General features: G+C 44.2%; 1 protein-coding gene across 3 annotated transcripts in view; it reads right to left on the bottom strand.

The window, feature by feature from the left end:
* SLC23A1 (solute carrier family 23 member 1) overlaps positions 1-22,131 on the bottom strand; it is a 447,395-nt gene that overhangs the window by 318,832 nt on the left and 106,432 nt on the right. For 2 of the 3 annotated variants that reach the window (XM_078653351.1, XM_078653350.1), the window contains exon 1: positions 1,055-1,179. The exons of the other annotated variant lie outside the window; for it this stretch is intronic. In XM_078653351.1, coding sequence (XP_078509477.1) covers positions 1,055-1,090 — 36 coding nt within the window. In that variant the 5' untranslated portion in view covers positions 1,091-1,179. Of the gene's footprint in view, positions 1-1,054; positions 1,180-22,131 lie in introns of those variants that run through there. 3 annotated transcript variants of the gene reach the window in all.

A 22,131-nucleotide genomic window follows, 5' to 3' on the forward strand; every position in this document is an offset into this window, starting at 1 on the left:
ATATACAGACATCCATTTTCAAATATATATACATAAAATATATATATATATACATACACACACATATATATATAACGTTCAGACATTCTCACTCCTCACTAGCTGTCAGATCGACATGTATACATTTACTTAACAAAATAATGAGGATCATAAAGAGAGAAAATCTTGAGACATTTCCAGTGATATTGCCGTAGCCATCAGACTGGCATCTTGTGCTAAGAATAAAGAATTAAGGGGCATATTATCAAGAACAGCGTTAAAAATTATTGCCGGTTTAGCGGCAGAAAACTGTTGCTAAAGTGGCGAAATTGGGCTTGATAATATGCCATTGAGAATTCCAATAGAAGTCCATGTTCTGGTGTGAACATGGGCTTTTATGGGAATTCTCCAGGGCATATTATCAAGCCCATTATCGCCGCTTTAGCGGCAGATTTCTGCTGCTAAACCGGCGATAATTTTAACGCCGTTCTTGATAATATGCCCCTTAAGGTGCTACATTATTTCAGCTAATTTATTGCATCCGGTTTGTACAATGATTTGCAATGTTTTTGCACTAACTTTTAGCTGGTGAAATGACAAGGCAATAAGTGCACTAGTATGTGCTATTTACAAGCAACCTAACCCGCATAGACACAAAAACGTTTGTAACCTCTGACCCCTGGATTCTAAAACCTGGGCTATAACGATAAGAATACACATCCTACAACTATATTACAACAAGAAATACGCCCACATCCCACCATTCCTATCTGTCACATTTATTTCACTTTGGTATACGCGTGACTAGAAAATATTCTGATATTTGTTATAATTCTTTTTTTTTATAAAAACATCCAATATGTTTGTTGATGCTCGAATTCTTCTTATATTTTCAGAAGGTGATTCTGCTTTTCCTGCTTATGCCTTTCTATCACTACATCTTATTCTACTAACTGCACTTTTAAAATTACATTGAATATAATTATCTGTTTAGTTACCATAATGAAAAACACGGCAAATACATTAGTTGTTACTATTATACCGGATCAATAAAATCTAAGCAAAATGATGTTACCTTCGCCTTTAAGTCTTCTGAGGTATGACTGACCATTGTGAGACGAGTCCACCCTGCTGTTTGTAATGAAACTGTCCCTCGAGGCCTTCACACCTTACTGATGCCAGGAAGGACTTTAACCACACAGGCGAGAGGTTGTTAATTCGGTCAATATATAACCGGGATTATCAGTTGCTGATTGGCAAGTAAGTGTCTTCGGAGTTGTGAGATCATTAACTTCATGGATTGTGTCTGTTATTAAGAAAACCAGTGTGCAAACGAGTGTCCGGAAATACTGAATTGTCTCTGTTGTTTGAAAAGTCAGGTTAAGAGAAAAGCCTAGGTGAGATGTAATATGTTACCTGACAGGCCATGGATTCATCCGTTTCTGAATCATCAAATCATCTTAACCACCAATCAACAGGAGTGTCACAAAATGTCCAAGCCCGGGAGTGCAGACAGTTAAGTAATAGAAGAATCCGTTGTTTGAAACAGTCACTTTTTTCAATGTTGCATTGCGCTTTATACAACACTATTGCCATTTCTAAATAGGGCAAACAGCGTGCTAAATGCACGACAGATTCTCAGGTACTTTCCCAATAATTGGATCAATGCAACTCGAAGTCCAATGAGTCTGATTCTCAGATATCGCCCTATGATGATGGGCACAATTTCAAGACCTGACCTTTAGTTTAACAACGTAGTGCATTTTGGGAGTTGTAGTCCTGGATCACCTCAATTGGACTCAATGGCATAGCGAGGGTGTGATTGGACTTTAGTGCAAGCGATGAAAATGGTCCACGTGACTGCTGTTTGATAGCACGCTATTAGACATGAGAATGTAGAAGGAATAAACGCAGCAGTTGTCCAGCATTTCATTGTTGGACAACTGCTGTGTTTATTCAGCCTACATTCCCGTCTAATTGCGCAATATCAAACATATTCCTTCAACTGACTGTTGTTGATTCCTCGTTACAATGTTAAACCCCTCTAATGTTAGTTTTTGGTCACAAAATAATTACATTCGGTGATCACCCCTTAGACCAAGATGCCCATAAACGTTGTTGTAGTTCAAATAACCTGGAAGTGTCATCATGCTATATATGCCATGCGGGGGTCTATACCAGTTATTAAATACCTCTCTCATAGTTATAACCTGATCCTCAGGAAAGGGCCTAGAGTGAGGGATAAGGCAGCTATGGCTACAATGCTATTACAGCATCCCGCCCATTGAGGGCAGAATATTATAAATGAAACGCACCGACCTTGGGATGCTGGAGAGGAAAGCCTATAACCAAACATTATTAATTATCCACCATGCCACAAACCGATGACGAGGAAATGTTATACACCATGGTGCAAAGCCAAACTCCACAAGAGCTGCAAAATACTAGCGCTCCTCCTCTGGTGCCAATCACACGCAAACAATTTTGCACTGTGCTGAAGACTCCCTTATTATTCATAGGATCTGCGACAGAAAGTAATTGGGAGCTATTGAAGGGAAACCTAAATTCATAAATAAACAAGCAGTGGCATAGCCAATAGGTCTCGCCTTTGGAAACTTATAAGTATTTAGTTATACAGGTGGATGCTTGCAATTCAGCTGGGAAGTGTTCATGAAAGCAGATTCTGAAGTCCTGCAAAGAAAACAAGAAATAAATCAAAGAGTTACATCCAGGAATCGATCTGCAATCCGACAGCACTTCGAGAGGAAATCGAAAGAGCGACCCTCTCTAAGAAAAATCAGGGGTTTTTATACACTAATTTCCTAACTTAATCTATCTAAAAAGTATCTAGCATCTCCAATTCGGGGTCTGATTGGACAAATTTGGGATGGCGTGAGACACACCCTTGCTACAACCTGACGGTGAAAGTCCTGAGAGCCAGGAACATTGACAGCACAGATTCTTTTTCCAAGGCAGACACTTATGTGGAGCTCCGACTCCCAACAGCGTCTTCGGCCACATCGCGAACTCGGGTCATCCCCAACTCAAGCAACCCAAAGTGGAATGAAACCTTCCACTACCACGTCCACGGAGCCGTGAAGAATATACTGGAGCTGACCCTCTATGACAAGGATGTTGCTTTTGACGATGAGCTTTTGGCTGTCAGCTTTGATGTTGGGAGGCTCACACCTGGGAAGCCTCTGAAGAGCACATTCCCAATAAAGCCACAGCGGGAGTCTTTGCACCTAGTTCAGGAGACCTTCATGGGACGCTGTTCATCTGTTCACCTACCTACGCTTTGCCGCCACGACTGGCCGCACCCGCTTCGCGGGTGCCGCTGCGCGGTTTTGAATCACCGCCTGGAGAGTCTGTCCTGGGTTTTGGAGTGCGCCGGGCAGAGAGGCTTTACCATCGGCACAGGAGTGTTGCGCTGCAGGGACTCGCTCTCCCAGGAGTCCCTGCCTGACCTCAATCAGCTGGTCTGCGCCCCCTGTTAGCCCCGCCCCCTGGACGGCACATTTCTTTAAAAACTGTCTTTCTTCCCTGGTGCAAGCGGGAGTCTTTGCACCTAGTTCAGGAGACCTTCGTGGGACGCTGTTCATCTGTTCACCTACCTACGCTTTGCCGCTGCGCGGTTTTGAATCACCGCCTGGAGAGTCTGTCCTGGGTTTTGGAGTGCGCCGGGCGGAGAGGCTTTACCATCGGCACAGGAGTGTTGCGCTGCAGGGACTCGCTCTCCCAGGAGTCCCTACCTGACCTCAGTCAGCTGGTCTGCGCCCCCTGTTAGCCCCGCCCCCTGGACGCCTGTGCATCGCAATATAACTGCGTCAGTCGCTCGCTGCGCGAGAGCGCGCGGGAGCGCCGGGGCGAAGCCCGGGCCAAGGGCGGGCCCGTTTAAGCCCGTTAAAGACCGGGTAAGACTGGACTGGGCCACCCTATTGACATTTTGTTATCCGTTCCTAATAACTGCCATACTATCATTGCTTCTTTGTTGTCACCGAGTAACCTCCTCTTTTGGGTCCCACTACTTTGAGCATGTCACCTAGAGGGACCAGGAGTAACAAGGCACAATGTGTTGCCCAAACTACTGGCCCAATTGATCAGTTTATCGCCAGAGCAAACGACGCCATTAATCAAGGAGTACTTCTGTTGGAACGGAGGGTTTCACAGGATTTGACTGCGGCTAAACGCTCCTCGCTGGGCTTATTGGCCGCAGCCAAAACTCCAATGCGCCCCCTAGAACCCGGTACATTACTGGACGATGACGTCGACCCCCTCACAGTCCCAGGTACTGTGGACTTGTCACTTTCCTTAGAGTTATCAGCCCTACAGTCATCACAGCTATCTTTGTCTCTGGAGAGAACTCCAGCTCTCCTTACTAGCCCGACTAGGGATGACCCTACTACAACTACAAATCGGGGCTTAAGGGAGGGAGCAATACCGAAGAATAATAAGGCCCCTCAGCAAAAAAAGAAATCTCGCAAAAAGACCCAAAAAACGATGCAAACTAACCATCAATCTTTACCTATCATCCAGTCCCTCAGCCAAGTTGCACCTCCTCAGCAAGAGCTAAAATCCATTCTCATAGATACAATTAACCTTTCCACCACCACCGCCAACCTCAGTGCCAATAGTAACGTGGGTAGAGGGTGTGAAACCTGCGGCTCAAACAACCAACTATTGGACAGATTAGGGGCACTAATTAAATCTTACATGCAACCCATTGAATTCACCCTTCAAAAAATCGAAAAGCAGATAGAAGAGCTGACCTCAGCCCTAAAAACCAATAAGGGTCCTGCCCCCGCCCATACCATGGCCCAAAAACAAAAACCCAAACCCAAAAATACCACTGATGGGGTGATAGTAACTAAACCAGCCACTACAGCAGCGGCTGTACAACATAAACCTATACCCACACTGGTAACAAACTGACCTACTTTAACTAAGGCTCCTGCCCCCCATCCACCCAGGCCCCCGTTCAAACAAAGACACCAGGGTTCCAAAATACCACATATAAGCCCAGGAGGAAGGGTGGTCATTTTATCCACCTTCCCCCAGAAGCCACTCCTTATGTTGTCATTATGACCGGAGTCCCCGAGTTAAACACAAATTTGGAGGAACCAGGCTGGTCCCTTAGAAACAAAGTACTCCATTGGCTATCTGCCAATAGGCCCCTTCCCCCCTATTCTGATAACAGAGTCACGATGGTCCGCAGAGTCCCCTGGATAGGGAAAGAGCCAAAATCTATCCAGAGTGACTGTGTCATCGTCAATTTTGAGGATCCCCACACTGTGGAGCATATTTGCTCCTGGGGTTCACAACTTACATCTGACGGGATAGCCACTAAAAGACTCTCTTTCTTCTACCCTCCAGTCCACCACTACAACACTGGTCCAGAATGGAACTGGACACAAGTAGGAAACTGGAATAGAAGACGTGATTGGGCTGATTGGCAGAGTTACGGAGGTAGAGATGCAGCTCCAACCTTTGGATGGACTGGTATCCCTCTGGCAAACAGATATGACTGCCTGGAAATGATGGATTGACCATTATCTGACAGTAAACAGGATTGCATTGATCCCCCTTCCCTAAAGTCTAAATCGCTGGAACAACCCGATTGCTCTCTGACCTCACTTCCCATAGCTGGTATTCCATTTACACCAGAAGCACCAATCTTATTACCTTTATCAGCACAACTCTCTGATTCAATGAAAGATGCTCATATTGTTACTCATTTCGTTGCCCCATTAATACATACCTCTCCTTGCCCAGGAACCTCGTCTATTGACGCTTCATCGAACATCAGAAAGCCAGCCTCTTCCATCCAGCAGCTGCCCGTGCTATTTTGGAATGTAGCGGGCCTCCGTTCAAAGCTAGACCTCAAACCATGGTTGGACATAGTGTATTCCCATCAAATAGTCTGTTTACAGGAAACCTGGGCCATTGAACCCTTACACATTCACAGCTATAAAACGTTCCACTCCCCAGCTAGCACTACCACTCATGGCAGATCTAAGGGAGGGTTAGTGGTGTATATTTCAAACAATTTACCATAAAAAAAAAACTGTTTTATATACCACTATGAACTTTCAAATTATTATGGTTGTATTTAGTAATCGTATGTTACATCTCTTTATTAACTTCTATAACAACCTCTGCCCCGCTGAATGTGTTAAGTCTGTAAATGAAATCTCCACAGTTATAAATGACCAACGTAATAAGCACCCATCATATGTATGCTATGTGATTTGGGGGGGGGATTTCAATGTTCCTCTGTGTACCAACCATAAGAAAGGTATTTGTGGTCTCCTAGATGAAAATAACTGTCCATTGATTCACTTCACGCACACGCTCGTAGGTACTGCCCTAAATGTCAGTCTTTTCTCATTGGAACTAGATTATGCAAATGACCTTGTGGACCCCTCAGTTGATTTTAAACCCACATTCCACGGTAGGGGCTTGGCAAGCGCTATTGATTATATTTTATGCTCACAAGCATTAAAGGGTAAACTCCAACAGTTCAACACAGGCACTGATACCTCCAGTGACCATTTTCCTAATAGTATCACCCTGTCAATCGACACAGATGTTTTTCATCCAACTAGGATTAGCCAATTAACCCAGCAATCATTGGCCATGGATAAAATCAACGGCTTTACTGTGAAATGGTCTAAAATTGACCCCGTAGCTATCAGTGGCAATGTTATATCAAAAACCCTTCCTTGGATAAATAATTGCCTGGCAGAGGACTCCCCACCTCAGTTGATTCTATCCAGTTTCTTGGAGATTTTAAAAGCTATGCGGTCTGAATTATTCCGCAATCATAATCCTGGTACCCAGGACTCCCAAAGGTGGTTTAATGCAGCCTGTCGGAAAGCGTTATCCGCCCTAAAAAAGGCGTTACATAATCCAAATAGAAATATAGCCGAGATAGCTAAACTTAGAAAGGAATACAAAATGGCACAACATAATCGTAAAAAGGAACTAAAGAAAAACTTATGGGCCCAACTGCACGAGAGCTGCCTAAGTAAAGACAGCTCCCAGTTTTGGCACGTAGTCAAATCACCTTTTTTGGTTGACGCTAATACTCCCCAACACCTAGATGTGGCCGTGACCGCTGACGAGTGGGTGACCCATTTCTCAAAAATTTTTGGGGGCTTCTCAGTTGATACTACAAAAACGGTCAAGCTAGTAGATGATCCCACCAAGGCACAAGTATATCCCATCGAACTTTATTTTAGTCTAAGTGAGGTCATTTACGCATTAACGTCATCCAAGACCGGTAAGGCACCTGGCCCTGATGGAGTCCCATTAGATATTTTTGTAAATAACTTAGAACTATGGTCCCCCATCGTCGTCAAGGTGATGGCGGCAGTTTCCACAATTGGCCTAATAGATTCTTGGTCCTCTTCCATCTTGCTTCCCATCTTCAAAAAAGGGGACCGCAACAACCCAGCCTGCTACAGGCCCATTTCCCTCCTGGACTCCCTGGGGAAAGTCGCAGGGCGTTTGATCCTGGAACGTCTCCAAGACTGGGCGTTGGTGAATAACATCTTGACTGACCTCCAGTACGGATTCCCGGAGGGACTTGGCACTGTTGAACAGGCCTTAAGCTTAACCCTATTAATAGGCAAATACGCCGGGGCTAAAGGTGGCAATCTATACTTAGTATATGTCGACCTCAGTGCAGCGTTCGACTGTGTGATACACTCTAGGCTATGGTCCATCCTTAGTGAACTGGGGGTAGATCCCCCTCTCATTAAATTCCTTCGTGAGCTCTACTCTGACGCCACAGCGTGCGTGAGATACGGGATCGGCGGTGAACTAACACCCTTATTCACAATAAATAAGGGAGTTAGACAGGGCTGCGTCCTGGCTCCTTTCCTGTTTAACCTCTATACTAACGGGCTGGAACCGGCCATGTTAGAAAGGAGCCAGGACTTACCATCCATCAATCATCGCCCTATTCCCGCTTTATTATACGCGGACGATTCCATCATTTTAGCAAGGGCATTAATCCAGCTACAAAAACAATTAGACAAATACTGCCAGTTCATGCTCTCCCTGGGGTTAAAAGTCAACAAAAGTAAGACCTATGTCATGTACACAGGTCCTAAGGTAAAGAACCCTAAGCCTGTTTTCATAGAACAAGTTAGATTGGAGCGTGCCAGGGAATATCCTTATCTTGGTATTTTAATGGACGACCAGTTATCTTGGAAGCAAGCAGTGGCAAGCAAAAAAATGCTCTTTCAAAGAGCAACTTCAGCTCTTGTCTCCTTCTCAGGAAAACTGGGTAAACCAGCCCCAAACGAGTTGCTTAAAATTTACCACGCAAAATGTCATAGCGTAGCAACCTATGGTGCTGGCGTCTGGGGCTATGTTCCAGTAGACGACTTACAAACGGTCCAAAACGGGTTTTTAAAATACATTCTGGCACTTCCCCAAAGTGCTCCTATATACGGTTCTCATATCGAGCTAGGTATCGATTACATAATCGACAACATCAGATGCCAGCCGATTCTCTTATGGCACCGTATTTGGAATAAACCCCAATGTCACCTAACCCGTTCCCTAATACAAGATTGCCTATCCTCGGCGAGTTGGAAAAAAATACCTTGGTTATTGTATGTTTCCAACTTTCTAAAGGATTTGAACTGCACATCTTACTTCATTGAACCAGCTTCAACTTCAGACATCAGTAGAAAGGCGTTGAAAAATCTCTGTCTCAACCATCTGAGAGATCTACGCCTTTCTCATGAAGTATTAAAGCCAACAAACGTGCAGATCCTCATGGTTCAAACTTCCCCTGGTATACAGCCTTATTTAACATTCTTTTTATCTAACCACGAAAAATTTGTTCTAACTAGGTTCCGTTTTAATATTTTTTTCCGCCTTGTCACTTTCCCCAGTGAGTCAAACTGGTCACATGATCTGGCAAAATGTCCGTGTGATGGTGTATCATCTCAATCGACCATCCATTTAACCCTGTTCTGTCGCTATTATGAGCAACCTCGCAAGCGCTGGATCATCCCACTTCTTCATTCAATGGGGTTGAGAACTTGTCGGCCAGCTTATCTGGCACTTCAACTGTTAGACTCACAATATGTAGCCAAATGTGAAGCCCATTTTCTAAAATCATGCTTGAATATTCGCTGTAAAATTGGGCCACCGTCTCCATGAATTGATGTGAATTATTGTTTCATTGATTATTTTGTAAATCAGGCTTTTTACCAAATGTTTTAAACACTATCCTGTTTTTATTTGTATAAAAATACTGTGTTTTTATCAATCCAACGGATTTTTACTATGTACTTTTTATGATTTAACTGTACGTTAATCGAATAAAAGTTTTTTGAAAGAAAGTTATACAGTACAATATCCTTGGTGCAAAAACATCAACTGGTGCATGTCTAAACACTTATAAGGTCCCAAAGGCGAGACCTATTGGCTATGCCAATGCTTGTTCTAGAAGGCTTTATAATTTGTTCGCTGCTTGGTCCTGGTGGCCCACAGCTCTTAAATTCCTTCACAATCTGCCAAGGTTGACATAGATGCTAGCAGCAGGGCTTGATCAAATCTCTGCTTTGCTTATATCTAGCTCTATCACAGGCACCATAGGACTTAAAGAACATGTGAAGCCACGAATCCCATTTCAGAGGGCTTCGTGATAACTGTTGCGGAATCAAAGGAGACAAAGATGGTTTGACTTAAGTAGCCAGATTTGACACTTAATTCTACCAATAAAATAATTGATACACAAAAAAAAGTAGCCATACATAGAATCTCCAGGAAGGTAGACTATCCGGTGAGCTGAGTTCAAGAAGGGAGGAGCTCAGAATTATTAACTGTAAAAAGTGACAGAGAAGGAAATGAATGAAGAAGTCCTGAAGAATCCATAGAAATCCAAACAATGAAGATTCTAGGATACTGGAGGAACAGGGACCACTGTTGAGAAGCAAGGGGAGAGGCCATGGGGCTCCTATTAGAGTGGCTGTCATCATAAAACACGCACATGTCACCATTGGAAGACACTGTTCCCTGGTGTATGTCCAGATGAGAGCAAGACAGCATTCCACTGTCCTCTGCAGCCTTGTCCTGAGAAGAAACCTCCTTCTCCTGCTGGCCACCAAGAGGTTAGTCAATATTTGTAGTGGGTACTGGTATCGGGTGTTAGTAAGCGACAAGGTAGGTACCGACTTTGAATCTGAAATTGCTTCCTAGAGGGACTCCTGATGAAAAAGCTGATTTTTTTCGGTTACAGAAAGACGTGATCCTGACACTGGGTGTCCAATCATCTCGAAGATGTCAAGGCCAAGGGAAGACTGGCAGTACCAATTGTCTCATAAATGAAAATTGGGAGGTGACAGGGTGGCTGCAGCTGCGAGGAGCTGGAAGCATCCAGGGAGATGGAGGCTAGAATCCAGTGCTTAATTTGTTAAAAACATAAGTGTGGGACCTTTCTCAGAGGCCACTGCAGCTTGCACCACCCATCACACCTGCCAGCACTTCCAATGACAGTACCGACATAACTACTAACCATTGCACTCTTACATGTATGACAATTCAGACTATTTCAGGCCACTCAAAGCTATAAGATAAAGAGAGGGGCAGCAGCCAGGCGTATGCGGGAGAATGGCAAGAAGGAAAAGGAGTGCTGCTATCGAAAAGGAGTGGGAAAGGGAAGAGAAGATACAGATAAGACAGGGAGGTTAGATATGCAACTAGTAATGGAAAGAGCCACTTCAAAACAAAATGCTGGAGAATTGGATGGCAGAGAGTGGTGGGCACGTAAATGGACAGGTGAGAGAGGCAATGGGTGGAGAAGATGTGAAAAACATTCAGGCCACAGAAACAGGAAGGACTCCATAACAGGAGTGGGCAGCGTGAGGCATAAGCCTACTAGATAAGGGTGATTATGTCTAATAGGGTTCAACAAAAGTAGCATTAAATGGCAAGAGTAAAAAGTGGGCTTCAGAGAGCAAGCTATTGGGTGTGGAAAAGAAGAGGGTAGTTGGGGAGAGAGAGAGAAGGTAAGAGGGCATAAAGGAAGGGATCCCCAGCAGTAGCGGCCCGTGGAGGGAGTTCCGTGGGTCGGTGAGGCAGGGGCAGGGAGGGAGGTAGTAAACACCGGAATATGCATGAATGGAGGTTAGTTAACAATTAAATAAATAAAACGAATTCCGTTCTGCGCGCTGCATCGCACAATGCTGTACTGGGGTGAATGTATGAAATTGTTCTGCATTCTGTCCATCAACTGTTGGTTTTGCATTTTTCACCCCGAGTGGGACAGGTATGCCCAGAAATGGATCCTGTGCTCTCCATGCCACTGGAATCAAGCTACCTTGGCTGATGAGGGCTGAAAGCCTGAAACCAGTCCTAGGATGCTTGTTTCCAGTCCAGGGAGGACCTGGCTTGGCAGTTCGGGCTCGACTGTTCCCATGAGGCACAGGGTCAAGACTGATTTTCATATGGCTGGGCTCAAACTGGAATGGCATGGTGAGCAAAAAAATTATGGATTTAGGCCCAGATCGCTGTTCTGAGGTGAATGTATGACATTGTTCTGCATTCTGTCCATCAACTGTTGTTTTTGCATTTGTCACCCCGAGTGGGTCGGGTATGCCCAGACGTGGGTCCCGTGCTCTCCATGCCACTGTAATCAAGCTATCCTGGCTGATGAGGGCTGAAAGCCCGAAACCGGTCCTAGGATGCTTGTTCCAGTCCAGGGAGGACCTGGCTTGGCAGTTCGGACTGGACTGTTGCCATGAGGCACAGGGTCAAGACTGATTTGCATATGGCTGGGTTCAAACTGCAATAGCATGGTGAGCAAAAAAACGATGGATTTAGGCCCAGATCGCAGTACTGGGGTGAATGTATGACACTGTGCTGCATTCTGTCCATCAACTGTTGTTTTTGGTAACCAGTCAAAATATCGAGTTTTTTTTTATCGACTAGACATAATATCGAGTCTAAAATATAGAATAGACATAATATCGACTAGACATAATATAGACAACAAAAATATCGAATTTTAGGTAAGTTAATATTAATTTTTATTTTTTGTGTAATATAGTTCTGTAGCGGGTTGTGGGTTTTTTAGGGGAATAGGGTGGGAAGTAATTTAATTATAATTAATTAAATATGTTAATTTATTTATTGTTATTTATGTAGAATTAATTGTTAATTAATTATTAATTGGTAATTAATTAAAATATAATTGGTAATTCATTTTAATTGATTAATTGATAAATATTTAAATTTTAGTAATTTATTTTCTGTAGCGGGTTGTGGGTTTATAGGGGAATAGGGTGGGAAGTAATTTAATTATAATTAATTAAATATGTTAATTAATTAATTGGTAATTGTTTTTAATTAATTGGTAATTAATTTTTAATTGATAATTAAATAATTGTTAATTGATAATTAATTTTAATTAATTGTTTGACAATTATGTGAATAATATTTTTTTTCTGTGGCGGGTTGTTGGTTTATAGGGGAATAGGGTGGGAAGTAATTTAATTTTAATTAATTAAATATGTTAGTTAATTAACTGATTGGTATTTATTTAGAATAAATTGTCAAATAATTTTTAATTGGTAAATAATTAATTTTTAATTTATAATTAATTTTTATTAATTGATTAATTGATAATTATGTGAATAATATTATTTCATTTTTAGTAGCGGGTTGTTGGTTTATAGGGGAATAGGGTGGGAAGTAATTTAATATAATTAATTAAACATGATAATTAATTGGTATTTTTTTAAATAAATTGGTTATTAATTTTTAATTGGTAATTAATTAATTCTTAATTGGTAATTCAAATGTAAAAATTTATTAATTTATAATTATGTGATTTATATTAATTTATTTTCACTACAGTGGGGATATTAAAATTTACCCCTACGCTATCCAATGCTTACCCTACTGTTGCACTCGCTGGAGTAGGAATAGTAATTTTTACCCCTACGCTATCCAACGCTTTTCCTACTGTTGCATTCGCTGGAGTTGGAATAGTAATTTTTACCCCTACGCCATCCAACGCTTTGCCTACTGTTGGACTCTCTGGAGTAAGAATAGTAAATTTTACCCCTACGCTATCCAATGCTTTCCCTACTGTTGCACTCGCTGGAGTGGGAATAGTAATTTTTACCCCTACGCTATCCAACGCTTTCCCTACTGTTGCACTCTCTGGAGTGGGAATAGTAATTTTTACCCCTACGCTATCCAACGCTTTCCCTACTGTTGCATTCGCTGGAGTTGGAATAGTAATTTTTACCCCTACGCCATCCAACGCTTTCCCTACTGTTGGACTCTCTGGAGTAAGAATAGTAAATTTTACCCCTACGCTATCCAATGCTTTCCCTACTGTTGCACTCGCTGGAGTGGGAATAGTAATTTTTACCCCTACGCTATCCAACGCTTTCCCTACTGTTGCATTCGCTGGAGTTGGAATAGTAATTTTTACCCCTACGCCATCCAACGCTTTCCCTACTGTTGGACTCTCTGGAGTAAGAATAGTAAATTTTACCCCTACGCTATCCAATGCTTTCCCTACTGTTGCACTCGCTGGAGTGGGAATAGTAATTTTTACCCCTACGCTATCCAACGCTTTCCCTACTGTTGCACTCTCTGGAGTGGTAATAGTAATTTTTACCCCTACGCTATCCAACGCTTACCCTACTGATGCACTTGCTGGAGTGGGAATAGTAATGTTTACCCCTATGCTATCCAACGCTTTCCCTACTGTTGCACTCGCTGGAGTTGGAATAGTAAATTTTACCCCTACGCTATCCAATGCTTTCCCTACTGTTGCACTCGCTGGAGTGAGAATAGTAATTTTTACCCCTACGCTATCCAACGCTTTCCCTACTGTTGCACTCGCTGGAGTTGGAATAGTAATTTTTACCCCTACGCTATCCAACGCTTTCCCTACTATTGCACTCTTTGGAGTGGGAATAGTAATTTTTACCCCTACGCTATCCAACGCTTTCCCTACTGTTGCAGTTATTGGAGTGGGAATAGTAATTTTTACCCCTATGCTATCCAAAGCCTTCCCTACTGTTGCACTCGCTGGAGTGGGAATAGTAATTTTTACCCCTATGCTATCCAACGCTTTCCCTACTGTTGCACTCTCTGGAGTGGGAATAGTAATTTTTACCCCTACGCTATCCAACGCTTACCTTACTGATGCACTCGCTGGAGTTGGAATAGTAATTTTTACCCCTACGCTATCCAATGCTTTCCCTACTGTTGCACTCTCTGGAGTGGGAATAGTAATTTTTACCCCTACGTTATCCAACGTTTTCCCTACTGTTGCACTCGCTGGAGTTGGAATAGTAATTTTTACTCCTACGCTATTCAACGCTTTTCCTACTGTTGCACTTGCAGGAGTTGGAATAGTAATTTTTACCCCTAAGCCTTCCAACGCTTTCCCTACTGTTGCACTCGCTGGAGTGGGAATAGTAATTTTTACCCCTACGCTATCCAACGCTTTCCCTAATGTTGCACTCGCTGGAGTGGGAATAGTAATTTTTACCCCTACGCTATCCAACGCTTTCCCTACTGTTGCACTCTCTGGAGTGGGAATAGTAATTTTTACCCCTACGCTATCCAACGCTTTCCCTACTGTTGCATTCGCTGGAGTTGGAATAGTAATTTTTACCCCTACGCCATCCAACGCTTTCCCTACTGTTGGACTCTCTGGAGTAAGAATAGTAAATTTTACCCCTACGCTATCCAATGCTTTCCCTACTGTTGCACTCGCTGGAGTGGGAATAGTAATTTTTACCCCTACGCTATCCAACGCTTTCCCTACTGTTGCATTCGCTGGAGTTGGAATAGTAATTTTTACCCCTACGCCATCCAACGCTTTCCCTACTGTTAGACTCTCTGGAGTAAGAATAGTAAATTTTACCCCTACGCTATCCAATGCTTTCCCTACTGTTGCACTCGCTGGAGTGGGAATAGTAATTTTTACCCCTACGCTATCCAACGCTTTCCCTACTGTTGCACTCTCTGGAGTGGGAATAGTAATTTTTACCCCTACGCTATCCAATGCTTACCCTACTGATGCACTTGCTGGAGTGGGAATAGTAATGTTTACCCCTATGCTATCCAACGCTTTCCCTACTGTTGCACTCGCTGGAGTTGGAATAGTAAATTTTACCCCTACGCTATCCAATGCTTTCCCTACTGTTGCACTCGCTGGAGTGAGAATAGTAATTTTTACCCCTACGCTATCCAACGCTTTCCCTACTGTTGCACTCGCTGGAGTTGGAATAGTAATTTTTACCCCTACGCTATCCAACGCTTTCCCTACTATTGCACTCTTTGGAGTGGGAATAGTAATTTTTACCCCTACGCTATCCAACGCTTTCCCTACTGTTGCAGTTATTGGAGTGGGAATAGTAATTTTTACCCCTATGCTATCCAAAGCCTTCCCTACTGTTGCACTCGCTGGAGTGGGAATAGTAATTTTTACCCCTATGCTATCCAACGCTTTCCCTACTGTTGCACTCTCTGGAGTGGGAATAGTAATTTTTACCCCTACGCTATCCAACGCTTACCTTACTGATGCACTCGCTGGAGTTGGAATAGTAATTTTTACCCCTACGCTATCCAATGCTTTCCCTACTGTTGCACTCTCTGGAGTGGGAATAGTAATTTTTACCCCTACGTTATCCAACGTTTTCCCTACTGTTGCACTCGCTGGAGTTGGAATAGTAATTTTTACTCCTACGCTATTCAACGCTTTTCCTACTGTTGCACTTGCAGGAGTTGGAATAGTAATTTTTACCCCTAAGCCTTCCAACGCTTTCCCTACTGTTGCACTCGCTGGAGTGGGAATAGTAATTTTTACCCCTACGCTATCCAACGCTTTCCCTAATGTTGCACTCTCTGGAGTGGGAATAGTAATTTTTACCCCTACGTTATCCAACGTTTTCCCTACTGTTGCACTCGCTGGAGTTGGAATAGTAATTTTTACTCCTACGCTATTCAACGCTTTTCCTACTGTTGCACTTGCAGGAGTTGGAATAGTAATTTTTACCCCTAAGCCTTCCAACGCTTTCCCTACTGTTGCACTCGCTGGAGTGGGAATAGTAATTTTTACCCCTACGCTATCCAACGCTTTCCCTAATGTTGCACTCGCTGGAGTTGGAATAGTAATTTTTACCCCTACGCTATCCCACGCTTTCCTTACTGTTGCATTCTTTGGAATGGGAATAGTAATTTTTACCACTACGCTATCCAACGCTTTCCCTACTGTTGCAATCTTTGGAGTGGGAATAGTAATTTTAACCCCTACACTATCCAACTCTTTCCCTACTGTTGCACTCTTTGGAGTGGGAATAGTAATTTTTATCCCTACGCTATCCAACGCTTTCCCAACTATTGCTCTCACTGGAGTGGGAATAGTAAATTTAAACCTCTCGCTATCCAACGGAAAAAATATTGTATATGTTTTGTTAATAATATGTATATATAGATATATATATATTTTAAATTTATATTTTTTTTAAGTTACAATAATTATTTATTCATTTTAAGTTTATTTAAATATTTTAAGTATGTTTTAATTAATTATATTTATTATTATAGTACTTTAAAATTACTTTTAAGATATTTAAAAAAATCGATATTTTGACTGTCTATATTTTTTCCTATCGATATTTTGGAGTCGATATTTTTGTACTTACCTGTTTGTAGATAGGAAGTCGATATTTTGACATTCTATATTTTTACCTCGATAATTTGGTAAGTCTATATTTTGACTGTCGATATTATGTCAGTGATCTGTTGTTTTTGCATTTGTCATCCCAAGTGGGACGTGTATGCCCAGACGTGGGTCCCATGCTCTCCATGCCACTGGAATCAAGCATTCCAGGCTGATGAGGGCTTAAAGCCCGAAACCGGTCCTAGGATGCTTGTTTCCAGTCCAGGGAGGACCTGGCTTGGCAGTTCGGGCTGGACTGTTCCCATGAGGCACAGGGTTAAGACTGATTTGCATATGGCTGGGTTCAAACTGGAAGGGCATGGTAGGGCATGGTGAGCAAAAAAATGATGGATTAAGGCCCAGATCGCTGTACTGGGGTGAATGTATGACATTGTTCTGCATTCTGTCCATCAACAGTTGTTTTTGCATCTGATTATAAATATGCAGTTGAAAAAATACCAAGTAAATTGGTGTAATGTTAAAACCCACAGGGCAGTGTGCGGTCGCATTCCATTTTTTCACACCGGTTCCTGCCTTTATGTCTGGACTCCGGCACACCCTGGCCCACAATCACGTGCTATGTGCAGCACTTCACGCAAGCGATTCTCCTGCTACAAGGAAAAGGCATTTTGTAAAGAACGAACGAAGACGGCTCTATATGAAATTCCTAAAATGAAATAAATGTGCAACTAAACCAGAGAGGAGGGTAGAAAGAAGTGTGTGTGTGTGTGGGAGTGGGGGAGGGGTTGGGGGGGGGGGGTTAACACGAAACTAGCGATAAAGCTGCTTAACACCCAGTGAGACAGGAGAATGAAGGCAAGAAAGCCGCAGAGGGGCCTGGAGGGCAGAGCACAGTGAAAGCTTTTCCAGAGGGAGGGGTTGCTGATACGAGCCGGTGCTTTAGAAGGCCACGAGAACGAAGTAGGTCTGCCATGGATGGGAAAGGAAGCAAAAGCACCTTCATTTTACAGGTGTTACCCTATTTTCTACAATATACACCCTCTTAAAAAGCAAAATGCCTCCATGTTCTGTCTAAATGCACTTTGGTGGGCTCACTCTGTTTGAGACCATCTGGCTGATAGCTATGCCAACGAGGTCACTCAGACAACAGGTGCCCTGCACGGACTAATAGATGGGGGGGGGTGCCTATGTGCGTGCTCACGAATTTGCCCATGCTAGCCTTGTTGCGGGGGGAAAGCAAGGAAACAAGTGATGCCACACGCAAGCAGCATCGCGATCAGCGTTCTTCACTTTTGAAGCACTGCACTCGTGCTTGTGGCGGCATCCACCTTGCGGGGTGAGCAACGGCCATATGTTTGTAAAAAATGTGGCCACGCTGCTGCTGGCTCCCGCAAGGTAGATGCCGCCACAAGCACGAGTGCAGTGCTTCCAAAGTTAAGACTGATGGCTAAAGGCTCTCCTAGAGCAGCACATGCGCGCTTCCTAGCCAAGACCTAAAAAAAGCGTGGCATCTGGAATGCCGTGCTTGAAGTGATCTGTGTCTGTCTCACTGTGAATGCGTCCTGCCTGCAACAGCTTTTGCCAAAGTGAAATTCACCATGCAAGCCTGCCGTGGAGAGAGTTGTTTAGCAATCAGAGAGGTCAGAATGGCAATAAACCATGTCTCCCCCTCTACTACTTAGGTAGAAGTAAGGGCTGGCAGTCGAGATTTCTCTGGCCCACTGTATTTATATAGTATGGCTCATACCGGAGATGTTGGTGTGCTTCGAGGACTTGGCCAGCGCTGTACATAATGATGATGTGAGGCGCTGTGAAGTGGTGCTGCGCGACACTCCGACAGCACTCCAGTGCTCCAAAGCAGCAGAAGGAGTTGTGGTCTGCATTGGTGTGCCTTGGTTACCGGACCTGCATTTGACAAAGTGAAAGTCACTCTGCAGCTGCGCCATGAAAAATAAAAGAAAGGATGCGGAGAACGGAAAATCAAGGCAGTCTTTAATGTCAGTCGGCTCCAAGAAAAACAAGCATGACCCAGGCGGCCCGCGCTCACAATGCGCAATGTCAGAGGACGTGAACGGCTCTTTACTGGGCGGACAGAAGATGTGCACGCGGGGACTGGATGCTTTACTGGTGGCAAAAAAAAAGTCACCAGAGTGTCACGCCGCGAGTAAAACATCCAGTCCCTGCGTGCACATCTTCAGTCCTGTCCGTCCGCGTGCACATCTGGAATCCGTATCGATTCCAAAAGGCCCTTGCCATGGCGAGAGCAGTGCAGGTGTGCTGCTAACGCCAGGTGAGACCTAAAAAGGGATAATATACTAAGTCGACAGAAGGATTTCCAATTTGACAACACTGGTGATACATCTTGACGGGATAGACTGGGTGAGGGATGGCATGAATGATAGCAGATTTAGAAAAAAAATAGGAATGTCAGTGTAACATGGTGAAAGTCTAGTTTGGGAAAGTATCTTTTGAGCAGTCTGGAATACACTCACTTTTCGAAAAATTGTGTTAGGCTACTACAATCATAGCTGGTGCTTTGGAAAGGCAATCCAAGGCAACTGCCTAGGACACCCACAATTAGAAGTTCCTTACTGTTCCCAGATGAGAAATACATGACCAGATTGACCAGGAACCGGTAAAGCAAAATGATACCTGCCTAGGGCACCACACCAATAGTCCTAGCATGGGTCCGTAGTACAATCTCTTTGCAGTGAACTAGCTTACTAATGAAGAGCTGATAAGATAAGATGATAGCATCCACGCTACCCTGAAGCAATATGAGAAAATGTATGGATTACCATAGAAAGAAAATGCAGTCTTGCATTAAAAGGGCAAAGAGGTCTTCCTGAAAAAGATGAAACTATTAACCAGTAGTGTCTAAAATTGAAAGGCTTCTTGTTTTTGCTATCATTTATGATGGACTGCTTGAGGGAGAACTGCCTCTAGCAATTCCAGGCTACGCAGAAGCACAAATACAATAAAATAGTATGAAGTCCGCCGAAAGACCCAAGACCCAAATGTCCAATCCACCAACCCACCTTTGACATTAGACAAGAAGGCCTCAATAGCTTGTTACCTGCTCCCGCTTGGATGGCGGAGAATGTGGCAACGTTTTTATCTGGTTCAGCTAAGGGCGTTACCTGAGAACAACCTGGAGATTAACAGCCTGAATCATGAAGCTAAATAGCTGCGAAAAAGCAATTGCGAACGCAATTCTAAAAAAAGGTATTCAAGAAAATAATTTGCGAATTCGTTAAGGCATAATAGCGAATTCGCAATAGAATTCGCAGAATCCCGGTCGTAGCCCAATAGCTAATCTGGAAAAGCGAGAAACCACGGAATCTGCGAATAAGAATGCAAATTCGCAATACAATCGCTATCGCTATTCAAGAAAAATCGCAATTAGCGAAAAACCCAAAAATTGCTCTTAGCGAGGCGCTATTTAAGGACAACCCAAAGCAGGTGGTAACCATCAAAATAAAAAATTAAAAAATTTGAAAAACCGTTACCCAATCAGCAACAGGTGCTGGCCTGACCAAGCACACTTAGGAGATGCAGCTGCAGCATTAGGACTCTCACAATGCCAGGACTGTACATGGTGGTCAGGCGGCGAAGGCTACAGCGAGCTGCACGGAACAGACGCAGGATCCAGGAGAGGATATTCTGCCAACGGGTCACCCTGCTGGGCCAAACCAGAGAGCAAATATACGCTAAGTATCGCCTGAATGGGCCAATGATCATCAAGCTAATCCAGGACCTGGACCCCCTGATGCAGCACCCAACAAGGCGGACCAATGCCGTGCCCACACATGTCCAGGTATTGTGCAGCCTGCACCTTCTGGCCTCCGGAAGCTTCCAGGGGATAGTTGCCGCTGCTGGGGGGATATCCCAGCCCACCATGTCCCGCTGCCTAAGGAGTTTCCTAGATGCAATGCTGACCCAGCTACACCAGCACATAAAATTCCCCACCACCCAACAGGACTTGGATGAGACCAAGCATCAATTCTACAATGTAGCGCAATTTCCACATGTGATAGGATGCATTGACTGTACCCACATCCACATCTGCCCACCATCACAAACGGAATACATGTACCGCAACCGCAAGTCCTACCACTCCCTCACCATCCAGATGGTGTGCAATGCCAAGACATACATCACGGACATAGTGGCACAGTACCCGGGGAGCACACATGACTCCTTCATATTCCGGCACTGCGGCCTCCACACACGACTGGCCAGGGGAGACTTTGGTGAAGGACACCTACTTGGTAAGTACACTTGCCCCACAATGTTACACTGTGATGAACTAGCTGCGCTACACAGGAAATCACCCTCTGCTCCTCTCATTCAGGTGACAGTGGCTACGCTCTCCGTGAATACCTCCTCACCCCATACCTCAACCCTGCTACACCACAGCAACGGCGTTACAATGTAGCACACATACGCACAAGGAATTGCATTGAGAGGACATTTGGGCTACTGAAAAGCAGATTCTGCATACTTCACAAGACTGGTGGGGCCATGTACTACAGTCCTGATGTCTGCTGTCGCATTGTGGCTGTGTGTGCAATACTACACAACATTGCTACCAAGCGCCGGATTCCTGTAGAGATATCTGGCAGTGAGTCGGAAGGGGACGACCGGCCACCTGCACATGCGCGTCATGCACGCGGGAACATCCAGATGAAGGACACAGACGGCGCAACCACATCACAATGAACTGTTTCTAGAGCACCCACTCCCCATCACCCACCACTTCACAAATGCATGACAATGGAAATAATGACATGAGTCCGATGTTCAATGCTTGAATAAATATTATTGTTGATAGCACAATAATATGGAATAATTGTTATGATTTACATGTGAGAAGTATTGCGCCATACTGTTCAATGGTTTAGACACGACATGCTTATGTCAGCAGCATGTCCCTGCCCATGGATTGAAATGTCATGTGCGCCTCCGGCGCACAACACCCAGTCGCCTCTCAGGCTCCTCCTCCAGCAGAGCACGTGATCCCGCACTGGGCCTACTGCTGCGGCGTAGGACCTGTGTTGCAGACAGGCTGCTGACACTCGATGTCCCCTCGCTTGTGTCATCCCCACCAGCATTGGCTGGGCCAGGTGGTTGTAGTGCCAGGACAGCACTTGTCACATGCTCAAGTACACGTGCCACGTCCTTGCTGCATTGTACCATCTGCAGCTGCATTGCCAGACACCGACGGGACAGCTGGGAGATGGCATTTCCTATCACGTAGTTGGAACGCGTGTAGGCCGAGAGGCGCGTGAGTAGCTGGCGGTGGCGGCGGCGGGCGATGTTGCGCTGGCTGATGATGGCCGCAGTGTTTGCCTCCATGGCAGTTGTCATCTGGTCAATTCGATCAGACACATTGGCAACATTTCTGCCTATGTTGTGGAGCTGCAGTTGTATGGCAGCTTGGCGTCGTGCCTGCAATTGGTGCACGCGCAGCATGC

The sequence above is a fragment of the Lissotriton helveticus genome, chromosome 7 (genome assembly GCF_964261635.1).
Source record: "Lissotriton helveticus chromosome 7, aLisHel1.1, whole genome shotgun sequence".
Taxonomy (NCBI): Eukaryota; Metazoa; Chordata; class Amphibia; order Caudata; family Salamandridae; genus Lissotriton; species Lissotriton helveticus.